This window comes from Siphateles boraxobius, unplaced genomic scaffold (assembly GCF_051911475.1).
Source record: "Siphateles boraxobius isolate OS27281-9 unplaced genomic scaffold, OSU_SipBor_1 130, whole genome shotgun sequence".
NCBI classification, from domain to species: domain Eukaryota; kingdom Metazoa; phylum Chordata; class Actinopteri; order Cypriniformes; family Leuciscidae; genus Siphateles; species Siphateles boraxobius.
In genome coordinates, this window is record NW_027508734.1 from 22,727,378 (window position 1) to 22,745,265 (window position 17,888).

The 17,888-nt window shown below is 38.7% G+C and overlaps 2 protein-coding genes across 2 annotated transcripts in view; one reads left to right on the forward strand and one right to left on the reverse strand.

Annotated features, from left to right (window-relative positions):
- The window catches only part of lgr4 (leucine-rich repeat containing G protein-coupled receptor 4), a 73,272-nt gene that overhangs the window by 40,704 nt on the left and 14,680 nt on the right, over positions 1 to 17,888 (forward strand). Inside the window, exons 4-6 of the mRNA XM_077228664.1 lie at positions 9,669 to 9,740; positions 10,746 to 10,817; positions 15,476 to 15,691. Of these exons, the coding sequence (XP_077084779.1) occupies positions 9,669 to 9,740; positions 10,746 to 10,817; positions 15,476 to 15,691 (360 nt within the window). The remainder of the gene's footprint in view (positions 1 to 9,668; positions 9,741 to 10,745; positions 10,818 to 15,475; positions 15,692 to 17,888) is intronic.
- Positions 1 to 17,888, reverse strand: part of kcna4 (potassium voltage-gated channel, shaker-related subfamily, member 4) — a 134,574-nt gene that overhangs the window by 30,608 nt on the left and 86,078 nt on the right. The gene's annotated exons all lie outside the window — the stretch shown is intronic.

Here is a 17,888-nt window from a genome sequence, read left to right on the forward strand (position 1 = left end):
ATTAATGGACGAGACGCAGGCAAACGGAGGGAAGTTCTCTGCCGAGTTCATAGCATCTGTCTCGAGTTATACAGAGTTAAATGCTAGCTACCAGCCAATCAGAAATTAGAATTAGTTGTTTTCGGGTAAATTATGTGTTCCCGCTGCAAGCAAGTTCGTTACTAAACAACACGCGCACACACGGAGTGGAAGTTGAAAGACCACGATCTGATGAATGCGGTTTGCGGACATCTTCATTTATTTTTATTTTTTTTAGCATTTTGATTTTACAATACTGGACGATATCTCTTGCCTGTGCTCAAAGACAGTGAGAGCTGATGTTGAGGAGTATAGCCAAATTCGTGCTAAATTATTTGTGATGCATTAAAAAACTCTCCAACTGCTTTTAAAGGGGTCATCGGATGCAAAATACACTTTTATATGGTATTTGCAAATAAATGTGTCTTTGCAGTGTGTGGACACAATCACCATGCAATGAAAAAAATCCATTCACTTTTTTTTAATCCTCAAAAAGCCAAAAAGTTGTTGCTCATTATCATTTAAAGAGACATGCACCGAAACGGGTCACTGTGAACAGAGTTGTTTTTGAAGAGGTAAAAAGGGTGTTGTTTTACACGACCATTGAGAAATTTTAACCAAAGTATTTTACAAACTTAACATGAAGACCCAAAATAATCATACCAACTTGTGGAAAATGGGCATCCGATGACCCCTGTAAAGGTGACCAGTTTGGGTCTTGACATACATGCTCAGGGCAAGTTATGACACAATGTTATGTACATTGAGCACGGATGTTCAGTTGGCTTGTTTGGGGTCAAATTTATTTTTATTTTTCAATAAATTTGTATTTTTTAAATATAATTATTTATTTTATTTGGATGAATGTGTCTTTTTATCAGATTTAACAATTGTTATAATTTCCATTTGTGCTGGTCAATTATGAACAATAGGCAAAATTGAACTTCTAGCAAAAATTGAAGCGAATTTGGTTGGGTCGAGGGACCGCTGCTGCAAATATTTGGGTGGCTCCTCCCCTAAATCTCACTCTAAACTTTTGATAAAACTTGAAAGCCCTGTTGAAAGTGAATCTGGAAAAAAAAAAATTCAAGGCCCTGAAAGTTTTTGAAAATAAACATACATACATACAGGTCCTTGAAAGTGCTTGAATTTATTTTATGCAAGAAGTTTTCTGGAAAAATATTCCATATTATTCCCTCCGGTCCGCTAATGTGTTATTCCGCCAACACTTCGTGCATTCTAGCTTACTTGATTTGCATTAGTTACGCGCATTTACACATCACGTTAAGTGTTTCCTGCATGAGGTACTTTGTGTTGTACGTTGCCATGACGTTCACGATAGCACGAAACTACTACGATGGTACCTCAACGTTTGTTGTTGGACACAACAAATGTGTCCCCACTAGGGATGCTAATCGATGACCGTTTGACCGATGGTTGGCCGTCTCAATGTTAACCGGTCAAAGTTGTCGGTAGTCGGTTAAAAAAAAAAGTGATCTCTGAATTAGGCTATTATGGACAGTGGACTAAACGCTACTACAGTTAGCCATCTCATTCCAATATATTTTTGTGTGAAGTGAAGAAATCCCTCACACTCAATTTTTCATAACTCGCCTGTTCGTACTTAATAAACCAATAAAAACATTTGGCGCGAGGTCACAGCGCTTGGGTTCGCGCGCACACAAGGTTTGCGAAAAGTAAAGGCTACAGGCTAAAACACTCGAGGTTAGAGCCAGGGCAGACGACAGGATGAAGCGTGTAAAGAAGCGTAGTGTGTGGGACCATTTCACCAAAAAGAATGACACAGTAAGTTGCAACTTGTGTAATACAGTGCTTAAATACAGTTGTAATACTGTAGAAATACATTAGGCTACATCTACATTTCAGTGGTAACAGATAAGGTGATGATGATCATCATCTTCCTTTATTATTGTTAGCACTACCTCAAACTAAAGCGGTGTCTCCTCGGAGCTGTCATTTTCTTAAATGAGCCGCGGCAATGTTTCAAATGAGCTTCTAAGGCTAGACTAACGCCTTTATTTTCAACGCGATCACCATACCCAAACCATTTCAAAACTAAGGAGCCATTTGTCCTCCGATTACATACAAGCTCTTCGGCGCCGCGTTTGCGGGACTCATGTTTCGCGCTGTAAGGGATTTAAAAAGTGACGTGAGTGGAAGCGCGGCGCCGGGGCTGTGTGTGTGTGTGTTTGTGTGTGTGTGTGCGTGCGTGCGTGCGTGCGTGCGTGCGTGCGTGCGTGCGTACGTTTGTGCGATGCGACAGTTGCGAAATTGCAAGCGCGGCTCCAAATGGCTATTATTTCAAATAGCGTGGCATATTTTAAACTAATCGGTTAACCGGTTTCAACCGGCTAATGAGGCTCGGTGGTCGGTCAAGAAAATTTGTAGTTTTCGCCATCCCTAGTCCCCACATTAAGTCCTTGAATTTGAGGGTATTGGACCTGGAAAGTCCTTGAAAGCTCCTTGAATTTGAAGTTAACCAAGGTTTGGGAACCCTGTGACTAGGTTTAAGTGTCATTTTTGACTGCATGTTAAAAATATGGCTAAGTCAAAATAATGGTCCAAAAAGTTAAGATAACATTGCTCTTCACAAACAAGGAACAGGATACAAAAGATAGCGAAGGCACTCAATGTTCCTAGAGACAGTTCTCAAGTTCAAAGTTAAAGAAACAGTGATTAGACTACCTGGGCGTGGCAGAAAAAGGAAGCTATCAATGGCTGCAACCAGATTTCTGAGAAGGCAGGTTCAGAAAAACGCTTGAGTTGGGTTGGGAATTGTAAGAAATTTTCCAGTTCCGATTCCGGTTCCGCCCAACGATTCCGGTTTCGCCCAACGATTCCGGTTTCGGTTCCAGTTCCCATTCAATAAAAATTATTAAAACAACTAAAACAAAATAGTAGTAAGGGGCAAATGCACAATCCTTTTTGTGTTTATTTCTTATACTTGTCAAATGAGTTTTAAAGACTGGTAATGTCAACAAATCCAACATATTTAGCAATTTTTGCTAAAATAAATTTTTCTTAAGGAAAATAAACATTTCTGTATTCTCTAGGATAATTTGAGACCTCTCCTATAGCTTATTGTAGAATATACTTGAACACACATGTAAGATCCAGACAGGTGAAACATAATATTTTTAAAATCGGTTTGAATGATTGATTCATAAAGACTTCACTTGTTTCATTACTGGATGTATCAGCACTCTAGCAGTTAATAAACAGAACTGCATGCGTCTTGCGGAAGAACATTGTAGCTGGAGCTACTTCTCTCTGTTTATGTCTACGACGCGGGTGAGTCACGCAGGCACTGGTCTACTCCGCAGCCGACCCGACTGGCGTAAAGTAGTCCGAGTCTAAACGCTTTATTACAAACTTACCGCAGTGATTCAGGATAAGACAAAAATTCGGTTTGAAAAAAGGCATTCATGATGTACTGAGTAAGGCACTTACTAAGTGCATGTACTTCCCATGCCAGAACTCCCAAGACGTACACCCTACTGACCCAAAAGCACAAGTGCTTTTTTGGGATTCTGTTCTGTGGAGAGATGAAACAAAACGGGAACATTCCTGCGCTATGGATCAGCGGTATGTCTGGAGGAAGAAGAATGAAGCATATGCTGAAAAGAACATGCTTTCTACAGTTAAGCATGGTGGTGCTCCGTGATGCACTGGGTCTGCTTTGCATCCTCTTGCACTGGAAACCTGCAGCATGTGGAAGGCGAGATTAATTCATTGAAGTATCAGGAAAACCTAGGAGAAAACGGTATGCCATCAGTGAGGAAGCTTAAGCTTGGACGTCATTGGAGCTTCCAACAGGACAATGATCCCAAGTATTCCTCAAATTGCACCATGGCTTGGTTGCAGAAGAAGTCCTGGAAGATTATACAGTGGCCATCACAGTCACCTGACTTGAACCCCATAAAAAATCTCTGTTGGGATTTGAAGAAGGCGGTTGCAGCACTCAAACCCAAGAATTTTACTGAACTGGAGGCCATTGCTCATGAGGAACGGGCTAAGATTCCTAAGAGACGCTGCCAGAAGCTGGTGTCTGGTTACATCTTGTATGCAGCAGGTCAAAACAGCAAAATAGAGTTCTATTAAATACTAAAGATGCTTACCACGAAGGGGTTGAATAATTTTGAGACTGCAGAAGTCATTAAAAGTTTCATTTTCAGTTGAGGAAACTTGGGGAAACCACAATTTGTTGTGTTAAGCCATTTCAATCACTTTTGTTTGATTTGTTCATTGATTTGCTAAAAGTCTGAAAGCCTGATATGCAATGGGGGTTGAATAATTTCAATTACAACTGTATAGTTTCACCTTATTTCGCCGGTCTAACGCTAACCAATCAGACTTCAGGAACTACCAAAATGCTGCAATAAGACAAAAAAGAAATATACTTTTAAAAGTCACGGCGGTCATTGTTTCATGATTGGTCTTCGATATCCGAATACTCGAAATAGTATGCAGATTTTGTGTGTGTGTATATATTTTTATATATGTTGGTAGGTTTACGTATATTGCAGTCACCGCACTAGCCATTATATTTAATCGAAGGAGACGTAGGCATGTTATCCAAGCATTATTGGCAAGGAAAGCCGCTTATACTTGGGAGCGGCGATGTATGAGGTGTTTCTGGGTGTTTCTCCCTCCAATCTGCCTCTAGGTCTTGATAAATTGACATTTTGTTGTTGTTTAAAATCCGGTATTCCCGTAATACTTTTGTCTTTTATGAGTTTAATAAAGAACTCCTGTCTCATCTTCTGTCGAAACATACTGCTCCTTCTTTAAAGAATGATCAACTTTTACATACGCTAGGTGACCTGTAAATGCAAAAAACTGTTTCCACTGCAGTTTTGCGAAATATTCCTTTTTTCAAATTGCCTGAGAAACCACCTCATGCTAGCTTAAAAGCTTTTTTGCGAAATTGATGTGTTTCCATTGGGCGTAATAGAAACAGCTATTCTCTGCCTCAGTCATGCAGTCTTCTGTCATAACCACACACATACACACTCTCACCTCTCTCTTCAAACATATCATCCCCCGCTGACAGATATAGAGCTATCAAATATTAATCCTCTCTAGATTGGGGTCTCTGGCTTGATAACTATTGTTTGTGTGAGTATGCCAGAGACTGTGTCTGATTGATATATATGTATATTGTTTTATATTTAAAGGTGCACTCACTCTTTTTTTTCTAATTAAAATGTTTTATTCAAATACATGAATAATGCTTTTTTTTGTAAGCAATTTAAAAATATGTACCATAATTATATAAATGCCAGTGGCCTAAAGAAGTTGCTTTTATGATGATGTATGAGATCATATGATAAGTAGCCTACTACTCCCTTAATCTCAAAATCCTGAATAAAAATTGCTGACTGTGAATAAGTCGTTTCTACAATGCCATTGGTAACAAAACTTTTGGGTGTTGCTGTATTCATGTCACTGGGTGAAGTCATATAGTCAAGCGCAATATTCATGTGGTTTTGGTTGTGTGTACAATATTTTGATGCCTGTTTCCACACTAGCTTCTCAGGTTGTCTTTCTTTGAGGAATTCAGGTAGAGCTCACAATACCAGATTTTTGCAGCACTGTATCATGGTTGCTAGTGGCAGACCTCTTATTCTACATTAGACAACTAGGGCACTTTGGCCAAGAAAATTGGAGAATGTGTTTTGTTACGCTAACATTTGGTCTAACTAAAAGTAGTAGCCGTAGGGCTCAGTTAGTGCTAGTATATTCCAAGAGATTTGTTGTTCGGGTTTTGTTGGCAGTCTCTGGGTGCAAAGCCTTATAAGCTTTGGAAGTCCAATGGCCTTTTTCATAAGAGTTTGGCACAGTGACTATCTAAGAGGGGAGAAAGTGAGTGCAAAGTCTGCAATTAGTTCTGAACAAAAACTAGGGGGTTTTAGACATAAAAGTGCACCATTGAAGCTCTTGACCTGAAAAAAAAAAAAAAGAAAAGAAAAAACACCATTCGGACTGGTTTTTAAATGATGTCATTTAGAGCAAACAGTCCAGCCTCACTGGACGTATCCTAAACAATGCTGTAGGAAAATTTGACAATGCCATATGGGATATATTGCATTGTACTGCCTTATTAATTAAATTGCAATTTGTTTTTATATAGGCACTTCTGTCTTGGAAATGTTGGCTGAACACATCACATGATATTTCCCATGAAGTGGTTTCTAAAGCAACACTACTGAGTAGCTCTACACTGCTCTGGCAACACACTGACCACAGAATGAGACTTAGATTAGTTCCAGACAAATAAAGATCAGGGGTGACATCTCCCTGCACAATGCATCGGACTGCTGAGTAATGACATTCAGTGTGCATAAGGAATCCACCCATAGAAGCCTGGCCAGATCTGATGGCTTTGAGAGACAGCCACACCAGAACGATAAAGAGAGAAATACATTGAAGGAAAGCACGTCTCTTTTTCCCGCAAGCTAACCCAACCACTTTGGTGTGCCACAACAAATGTTTTGATGTAAACAAGAATGTAGTTGGACTGCAGTTGATTTGTTTAATTTGGGGTTTGTGTCGTGGTTGGAGAAAGACAGATATTCTGTCAATTGCTGTGTGATGGTTCATCATTTTAACTTTTTGGTATCCCAGCAGTCTTTTCCATCTCTCTCTGTGTTTTCTCTCTCCTTCCATCTCCCTGTGTGTGGCATTGTTTCAACACTTAGTAGCTGAACCCCTATGATCCCGCGGACAGATAAGCCACCCCAGTCATCTCCTCACCGTCATAATTGCAGCTGTATTATCCATTGTCTCTTGTTGTCTTTCCTCTTTATTTCTCTGTCTCTAGGTTTGATGGTGAATAATGGAGGCACTGTGCCTTAAGATAATTACCCACACAGTTACATATATACTTTGGTATTATGGAGAATGTAAGGGTGTGGTAGAGAAAGGGATGACCGTAAAAAGAGGAACATGTTTACCTTTAAAGGTGCATCATCATCATTTTTCAAAAATACCTCCATTCATCTCAGCAGCATTTAACCTCATGGAATTACATGATTTAAACATTTGCGCTTTTTAATTTTTGTAATTTTTTATGTATGTACATCTATAACACCCTTTTTTTATATTACCTTTGCGTCAAAATAATACTGCTGTGAGGGTGTTTATAATACAGTGGCTATGGGAGTGATAAAAGTTGACATCTTTCTCTCTTCTTACTGCCATTATCAATTTCTCTCTATTTTTTCCCTCTTTTTGAAAGTTTTGAAAACACTATTGTGAAACTTTTCTTTTGCTATTTGAGCAAATGGGAACACAAAAAATATATTTAATGTATTCTCTCATTCACCGCTATGGAAGTTTACCCAGCTATGACAACTTTCGCTTCTGAGAAACACAGAAATGTGAAAAGGGTCAATTAAAAAATGGTCACTGGCAAAGCATCTACTTTAATATAATGATATATTTACAATTTACTGTACATGTAGCTTTTAAATTCGTCAATGGAGAAAGATGCTTTTGTGGTCTAGGAGATATTTTGTGGATAGCCTTTCTTGCAGAGTTTAGAATGAAAAAGGGAAATTCTGTCATCTTAAGGCTGCAAGATATAGGAAGTGCGATAACAACACGGAACATAGTTGGTCCGTGATCCGTAAGGACCAGGCCCCACGGTTCGTAATGCATGGGATTCGCGGATTAATTGCAGTGTTTAACCATGATAAAGTGAAATTTTATCATTTGGACCTGTTTTAAGTCCTGTTTAAACATTCAAGCGAGTTTAAAGAATTCGAGCGCAAGCAGATGCAGAGCCATGCAGGTGGCAGACAATCACCGAATTCAGTTCTCTTTCTCGTCTTATTGTGCTCGAACACAGTCGTAAATGTCTTAAGTAAACGTAAACAATTGAAAGAAATGTATGCATATCATTATATTGTATCCGTGCATTTGGTCTTAATGTGAAAGCAACCTAATAAACATGCGGCTGTCTGTATTACTGTTAATCAAACAACAAAAGTCAAAGAACATCGTTTGATGAGATTTTCATATCACAATATACATTGCAGAAAAACAAAATATCGCAATGCCAATATCATACAGCCCTGTTTTAGATACGATTTATTTCAGACATGCATCTAAGGGCCACCAACGGGCAGTTAACTCATCCTGATGCTGTAAACATCTAGATAGATGTGTGCAGTCCAGCACTTCCTGTCATGAGAGGGGCAAATGGAAGGCTTTCTGTTCTTTGTGAAACCTTGTGGCCTCTTTATGCTCCTGACATAGAGAGAGAGAGAGAGATGATAAGAGAGTTAGAAGAGTGTGTGAGAGTTTTCTGACTCCAGTTTCAGTGGGTGATAAATCTGGTGTTAATCTCTCGGGCCTGATTTTGTGAAGTTATGTGTACTCTCTGCCCACCTTACCACACACAAGCACTCTCACACACATGCAGCATTGACAAATCCATATATACCGTGTGTTGTACAGCGTAACCTGTTTACATGCCTCTCAGAGAGTTCTCAGAGAGACTCAAGATGTCCACTTGATTATCTCTGAATAGAATGTGTCTGAGTGTGTGTTGTCCACCCCAAAACATAACTGTACAATCAGAACATCACATCACATTCATTCCAGCCATCACATTCTGACACGTCTTAGGTATTTGTGCTGCCCAATCAGACAGAAAGTCTGTAGAGGCTTTTGCCAACGGAGAACAAGTTAGCACTTCAGGAGAGAGCAGTGCTTATCACACACACTACTTTCAGCACCGCAGATATCGTCTGCTGTTTATATTGTACTCCCACACTAAGCCTGTTGCCCGTTTATGGTTGCCAAATGACATAGCAGTTGACCCTTTGCTAAGCACACCCCACTTAGTTACTGTTGCTAATCTAGACAAACTTTACAGAATATGTCCAATCGGCATAAACCGGAGATTTCTGTAAACCACATGATTTTTTTTGTAAAATGTGCTCAGAAAGTGGGAAATATTAATTTTGGTACAATTCGTATTAGTAGTAATATTAAATTATGCAATAAAATGATACTGATGTACAGTACGTGTGTGAAGTCTCTTATGCTGCATTTATTTGAATGCAATAAAACAGTAATATTGTTAAATATTATTACAATTAAACATTTTTCTATTTGCCATTGCTCCCAGTTTACAGTTTCACATGATCCTTGAAATCTATATGCTGATTTGGTGCTCACGAATTCAAGTTACTAACTATGAGTGACAAAGCAGTGATGCTGTTCTGAGTTGTGGGAACGTTTTCTTCAAACGGTTTCATTTTATTAAAACTATTACCCATTAAGCTAATTCCCATTGGCTCACAATCACATTGGGATAAAAAGCAAATGTTTGTTACTAAGCTAAAGGATTGGTCAGTTTCTTTTTAAGGTGGGGCTTAGGGAAGGGTCAATTAAAAACATGCAGAATGTATAGTGCAAGTGTGAGTGTATCAGCATTTTACAATGGTCATCCAGGCTTGTTTAGAGTTGTAGCTCTTCCTTTTTTAATCACTCTTTCTGTGTTCCTTCCCACTCACAACCTTGCATTCACTCCCTTTGAAACCCCTTCTCCAGCTTTCCGTCAGAATGATTTTTTTTTAACAGTCTAGCTGAAATGAATTATCTTTCTCTCTTCATAGACGTTTGGCTGGTAATGACCTTGCTTTCATCCACCCAGAGGCTCTGTCTGGCCTCCATCAGCTTAAAGTCCTGTAAGTATTCCACACACTCTCGCACGCACGCACACACACACACACACACACACACACACACCTCTATTTGATACAGGCTTACTCGTTCACCCAGAGAGACAATCTTGAATAGCGCAGTGAGAGAGCAGTAGATCCTGCTGTGTGTTTTGTTGAGTTGTTAAGTGGTATTGTGTAGCTAACAGGAATTTCACTGCTACTGGATCAGCAAGTCTGTCAGTGTCTGATGGAGTACCTTAATTGCTCTCTCTCTCTCTCTCTCTCTCTCTCTCTCTCTCTCTCTCTCTCTCTCTCTCTCTCTCTCTCTCTCTCTCTCTCTCTCACTCTCACTCTCACTCTCTCTCACTCTCTTTTCTCTAACTCATATTTTGTCCTTCAGGTGTTTGTGAGCCAATTCAAATGCAGCTTATCAGCTGCTTGGTCCCCTCAGCCATGCTTTACATAAAGCTCATTTTTCCTCTTCCCGTCCTCGTCTAGGGCTGTTTCAAAGCCCCACAGTGCTGTTACAGGCTCATTCAGACACTGTTGTGGGAAGTTGAGAATGAGTTGGGAAAACCTATTGTGGACCTAAACCCAAGGACTTTGGAACTGTAGATGTTGGAGATGATTTGAGACCAGTTTTAATTTTACTGTGTTCATGCGTTCATGAATCCCTCTTGGCTGGTCTACGTGTATGTGACTACAGAATATATGTGTGTAGTTGTGTGTGCTGTGGCCTGGCACTAAATGGGAAAAGCTGTCCTTGCGGCCTATGCCATTTGAGTGACGCCAGAGAGCAGATAGTGTAGAGGAAGCAAGATATGCACTGTGATTAGTTCAGAACAAGACATACACACACACACACATTCTACATCAACACTAGAGCTCACATGTGGTTATCTGGTCTCATGATTTGTGAAGAAATGTTGTAGAGAATTGTACATGTATTGTATTGTGATGTGATATCCGACAGATGTGTCATAAAAGGTGAACACAGTAAATAATAATTGTTTTAAACCTATTTTTCAGGATGCTTCAGAACAATCAGTTGAAGACTGTCCCCAGTGCAGCTCTCAAGAATCTCCATGCCCTGCAATCTTTGTAAGCATCTTCCTCTGCTTTCTCAAAGTCAAAGTATCTTTATTTGTCTCCCCAAGGAGAAATTTGTTTTGAATCTAGAAACATTGCTACAAGAGTTACCACAGAGGCACACCACAAAAGCACAAGAATAAGACAGTTAAAAAGACAAAAAAAGTACATTGAGCATTAGGGCTACTCAAAGGAGCTGTGCAAAATTTCAAATTACCATTTTACTATAGGCTACTTGTGCAAAGAAAAGTTCTCACACAAGGTTATTTAAATACAATTTCTTAATATGAAATTAAAGACCAGCTGATATCTGGATAATTAGGAAATATTCTTAATACAATTTATTATTAATACAAATATCCCGGCTTTCAAAATGGTCCCAATTCTAAGGAGAAAACACTAAACCAAAGAGCACCCCATTTAATATTAAGTTTGATGTTATTGAATTGCTGTAAAATAGCATGAAAGATAATCAAGATGATCACGTTTATTTGCAGATACAGCTGATTTACACATTGCTTAACACATTGTCCATTTCATTTTGTCAATTGCCTGTATAATGCTTCGATAAAAATGATTTAATGCATTTAATTCTAATGGAAGTAGTAATAAGTAGGGGTTCATCAAGAAATGTTTTCTTGGCAATGTCTCGGATGGATTAGAGTTCATGTAACTGTGCATTATTTTATTTGTTTGTTTGTTTGTGTGTCTGTCCTCTAAAGTTGTCTCAATGATATTTAGTCCAGCTGCTGTTTCTGCTGTGGGACAATGTGTTTAAAAAATCAGGTTTTCAACCATCATCACCTCTCCAGATTTTGCAGTCTCTTTCTGTCTTACCCCCTCGTGTTGTGTGTTTTTCCTCTCTTTTTCCCTGTGGTGCTGAAGTAATGTGTTTTGGGGTTTGGCACAGTCCAAAACACATGCTTTTGGATAAGGCCTCAGAGAATGACCTGTCAATCAATGTGCCTTCTGGACCTCAGCATGGCTGATGAGGGAAAGAGTAGGATATATGTCAGAGCAGAGGCCAAAAAGGAGAGACACATTAGAGAGAGGGAAGGGGGCAGTCATTTGGGAATGTGTTCACCCTGCAGGCTTTCTGCACAGGTTCTTCAACTGTGGTTATCAGGCTACCAAAAAAAAAAACACTTCCCAATTACAGTAACATTGCTGTGAGAAGGCAGAGACAAAGCCTGTAGAAAACAACAGGGGAAAAAAAATTTTTTTTTGGTTGTAGCTATTGATGCACTGAATTTAAAATGCTTGGCCTAAACTAAATTTTCTGGCTGAAACTGAACTTCCTAATTTTTAAATAACATTTCTTTAAAATATCTGTGATCTTTATTAATTTTATAAAAAAAGTGATTATATACTAAATTAGTATAATATATGCACTGCCATTCAAAGGTTTGGGGTCAGTAAAAAGTTTTTTTGTGTGTGGAAAATACTGCTTACAAAGGCTCCAAAAATGTTATCAAAAATATTGTAAAAACTGTAATATTGCGAAATATGAAAACAACTGTTTTCTATTTTATTATATTTTTAAATGTATAATTTATGCCTGTGACGCAAAGCTTAATTTTCAGCATCATGTCATGTCACATGATTCTTCAGAAATCACTCTAGTTTTCTAATTTGGTGCTCAAGAAACATTTCTTATTATTATCAATTTTGAAAAGAGTTTTGCTGCCATGATTATTTTTTTTCATTATCCTTTGATCAAAAGAAAGTTCAACTCAACCTTATGTCTCAGCTATAAACGCAACCTATTTCTCTCAATATATAACCTATTAATAGCCGGTGTTTACATTAAATCTCATTAAATCTGGATCATTTCAAGTGTACACTGCTTTTTCCTCCATGTTAATGATTCTGTTATTGAATGGTAAAGTAATTATATTAATGTTAAAGTTTCCATTTCCTGCTTTGTTTAAAATAGAATTTTAAAACATTTCAGTTGGCTAATTTTTATTTTTTTGCATCCCTAGTTAGAACAGTTGATGGTATGGATATAGGCCTACTCTAGAAATACAACTGCCTCTCCTCACTCAGACTGTTTCCAAAACCACAATTATAATCTTACGTCCATCTATAATTTCAAGTGGCCATCTGTGCCACTTTTTTCAGCGATACGGCAAAGATCACTGCCTTCTAACCTCAAAAGTCAATTCTGTGGTTTGCCAGTTAACAGACCAGAGAGCAATTCATTATCAGAAACAATTATCCTTCAGTCTCCTTGAGCGTTAAAGCTGTGATCTGTGGTGTGTTTTAGAAATAGCTTATGAAGTAATAAATCTTAACAAACACTGAACTGCAGCTTGTGTTACATTTCAATGGCTCTTGTAGCAAATGTTTCCTTGTAGATATACATCTTAAATTAATATTCTCTGTCTCTTTGTCATCTATGCCACCCAACCCTTTTGACTCTTTGTGAATCTCATACTATGTGTTTGTCTGTGTGTGCGCTCAGGTTTGGCATTGGCTGATGTGGACATGCCCAGATCTGCATGTTCAAAATAAGAAGCATGTACAGACTTTAGCTGACAGATCCGTATCTCCATAGATAAGAGCCACCTCTCTACTCCTGAATATTGATTTGGTTCAATTAGCAAATTAACCATCTGTTTAAGTATGAATCTAAGGGACCGTATAATGCCAAATTGTGTCATTCATTAAATGATTTCAGTTTACTTATCCCTCACCGGCCCCACATTATGCCCATTGTGTGAGCTTCATGTCTGCGTAGAGCGGAGAATTAAACATTCTTAAACGTGCCAAAGCCGAAAGTGAGCCAGAGTTCATATCCAAAGCACACGTCAGTTTAGATGATCTCTCACTGTAGTTCACAAATGCCTCGCAGTGCTGAAAATTTTTGATAATGCATTGCACTCAAATAAATAGGGGAAAAGTACATGCATGAAAACTTGCTATTGGTTCATTAGTTGAACATGTGCAATCTTTAGTCCTCCTTTCCCAGAATGGCCTGAGAGAACACAAAAAGTTTATTTAACAAGCAAAACTAAGCTTAAAGTACACTGTACACACACTATTCCAGGAAGAAATATTGTGAACAATTATGATCTGTGTTTATATTTTCATTTTGTAGATCCACAAGTATATTTCCATTACACAGAGGCATTTATTAGCTCCATAACAATTATTTAACTGTGTGTTCCCAAATAATAAGCTGACTGTGCAGAATTTTAAGGCATCATGCATGTTCCTGATGTGACCTGTATTTTCTGCAGAATGCAATTGAGTCAAGCTCAGTGAAAAATAAGTATACCCAAGATGGCGGACACAGCACTATGATTTAATACTGAAAAGTGCCAATAGGATTAGCTCAGTCTAATTTAAAATTGACTTTTTTTCAACTCAATATTTGGGTGTTCTATGTATTTTTATATTCAAACGGATAGTTTACCCAAAAATGAAAATAATTTACTCACTGTCATGTAATTTTAAACCCATAAGAGTTTGGTTAATCTTTGAAACAAATCAAGATATTTTCCATGAAACCTGAGAGGTTTCAGTCCATTGATCTGCAGAAACTGACTTTTTGACATTTGGGTAGAATTCCCCTTGTAATTTCACTATTTTCTCACCTTCTACGGTTAATATGCAGTGTTTAAACATAATAGCCTAATAAAAATGTATGTGCTTTGTTTTTTGCATGATAATAAATTTGAAGTAGCCTAATTTATTCCAAAATCATCAGGCACATCAGCAAGCAATCCGACTTGTGACATCATTATGTTCGATGGACATAGATACAGTACCGCCTTTGAAAAGCAGTAGGCGTGGTTTAGTAATCGCTGTGGTGAGGTCAGTTTAGTCATTTATGAGGTTCTATTGGAGTTAGAATATATAGGTAGGCGGTTCAGCTGGCAAGGTCTGGTAACAGAGCATTTCTGAGTGACTGTGGGTTTCCACATGTGTGTGCTTTGTCCTGTTTCAGTGGCAAGGTTATAAGGCTTTTTTCATGTTCTTACTAAGATCTCCACCTACGCTTACCCTAGTCTTTTGTGTTTTAATTGTATAATCACAGGGCAGGGAGAGTATAGCTTAGTCAGTGTCAGCCATTTATAAACAGGAAGTCACCACCCCACCATTATTACCCATCAACCCCTTCCTCCTAGTGATTGGCTCCGATTCCAATTCTCAGTGCCCTAACTTAGAAAATGGAAATAGAAAATTCTCCACATGACTTGTGCGCTATATTCATAGTCTTCTGAAGTCATATGCAACACACACTTGTTGATAAGTATAAACATACTGAGTCAGAACTTTTAAGCATCTACAGTATTTGACACAGCACTGTTTATTTCGGTCACAAGCCCTCAGGGCTGAAAGGTGTGGTTCCTTTTTCTCATAAAGCCATTGAAGCGGCCCCTGAGTGGGGCCAGGGCTCCCACCTGGGCTGTGTGAAAAGGGAGGCAAAGTGTAGTGAGATCATGGAAACGTCTTGTGTTTCTTTAACAGCACAGTGTGCAGAGACTGAGTGTTAACTGATGTTTTAGCACCTATGTGACGGCACACTGTTATTCCCAGTATGCGTGCCCTCCTGGTGCTGTATTTGTAGAACCGGCTGTTTCGATAAGTAAAAGCGTTTTCAGCTCATTTATGCTCTATCCACATCAGGGTTTGTGAAATCTCTTTCTATTTCTGTGCAGGCGGTTGGATGCTAACCACATCACTTCAGTGCCTGAGGACAGTTTTGAGGGTCTGCAGCAGCTCAGGCACCTCTGGTTAGATGACAACAGCCTGACTGAGGTTCCCATTGGCCCCTTACAGCACCAGAGTAACCTGCAGGCCCTGACGTTGGCCCTTAACCGGATCACACACATCCCAGACAACGCCTTCGCCAACCTCTCCAGCCTGGTTGTATTGTGAGTCGTGTGCAATTTTGGCCACATACACTAGAGTAATTCATCCTGCTTTTAACACTGATAAATTTACCTTCCCCTGTTGCGTTTTACCACACATCAGTTAAATCCATCAATGCGTTACACTAACTGTAGTCCTAGACGGCTCGTAAAATACTCATACAAATACAGTTGCACATGGTTAAGTACACACGTAGGTAAACAGCAGGGTGGATGGGCGAATTTAGAGAGAGAAAACGGGAAAGCAAAATGGACCCTTGTGTCTTGCAAAGTCAAACAGAGGCTATAGACCTCTCTCTCTCTCTCTCTCTCTCTCTCTCTCTCTCTCTCTCTCTCTCTCTCTCTCTCTCTCTCTCTCTCTCTCTCTGTGCCTCACTTCTGGAAGCTTCTCTGTGGGTCTGATTTTCCAATTACATTCCAGCTGCTGGAAAATATTTGTCTTAGGAGTGGAGGCCAATTAATCCGTTAAGTAGACTGAACAAACACACAGACCTGTGTGGTGAAGTGCTCAGAAGAACTGCTGAGGAGTTATCCGTTCAGAGAAAATGTTTGTGTTAATGTTCTGCTGAGAAGTGCATCTTTTTAATGACTGGAAAATCAGAGCAAAATAGACATCCCTTAGTCATCCCTAGTCATCTGAATGGTTATAAATGATTTCATCAATTATACATGAAAATCGGGTTGAGGGGGAAGGTATACTATATGAAGCCATACTATAGTATAATGTGAGATAGAAATAAATATTTAAGTCGTTAAATTCAAGTTCACGTAAACTTTTCCCTCCACTGCGGCTGTCAGTCATTCTCCATTCAGCGTTCAAACAGCGCGTCGCGTTCGGTGACAGACAACGATGAAACTCTCTCCAAGATTCAATGTTAATATTATTATACTTGATCTGTAGATAAAGCTCTATGGTTTCGCATTAAATGACTATCTTGCTGGACTGTAACTTAATCATGTTCGTTTCTACCGTGTGTCTGTTAGATCACAACACTGGAGAGCACTGTCTATAATTGTTCTTCACGCGCACAGTAACTGAAATTTCAAACTGTTATAAGAAAAGGCTCAATAAACTATTGCATAGATACTGTCATGGTTCGAATTACGTGGGAGCCAGTGGGAGCTGAGCTCCCATAGAGAGAGTATGAGCTCCCATGAAAGCAGTAAAATCCTACATCTGTGGGGGCTCTAAAAATCATCAGCACCATCATTTTAAATTACAAATAAAGCACTTTTTCCTTCTATAATCGAGGCATATTTGTTAACCCTTTCGCACGTACGTTCATAGCGGTGTGATTAGAACAGTCAGTGCATCACGTGATCAACTGCTAAATTCAAAAGTGCTTTCACGCGTTGGCTGGCGCTGAGCCAGAGACAGATGCGCTCAATATATCACAACTATTCAGTGTTTTTAACCACATAGTGTTTATTTTAGGTTTCAGACATTTAAATACACAAAAGTAGCTACTAGCAAAAAAATTATTTAGGGGGACGCTAGGTAGGCCCCCACCAATATTTTAGCGAACTCCTTTCAGGGTTTTCCTGCATGGAATTACGAGGCAGCCGCCTCCGGCTCTCAACAAAACTCGGCCTGTGGCCATTAAGTTTGCCGATAGTGCTGCGCGGGTCGGGCGAGACAAATAATAAAAAAAATTAGCCTACATTCAAATTAATCGAGGATGGATGACAGATAAATCATTATAATGTGTTGATTTTAATAAAGACACGGAACTCTTATCATGGTAAAACGAAATGAGCGTCACTCTTTTACTTTCGTTTTCAACAACGTAATTCTCTTTAGAGAAAATCCATCAAGGAAAACATATCAGGGCATTTACTACAGTTGTAATTTTTCAATGTAAATTATTTAATTTGATTGGTAACAGCCTACTGTCTTATTATTCTGATTTAATGTATTGATCAAATTAAGGAATATTTTAAAAGAAAGATGGAGCATAGGCTACATAAAATTAGAGGGAAAAATGCCCTATTTTAAAGGTAAAAAATTTATTCTGATAAGAGTGTTTGCCAACAGTGATGTAATGAAACATTGACAATTTAACTTTGAAGGGAGTACAAAGCCTCTGTTTAGGATATTAAGGAAATGTAATTTTGGCCAAAGAATAACTTTTAATTTAAATAAATGTTAATTTTAAATCAGCCTACTTCAGCGTGATATTTTACCATATTATCATGCTTA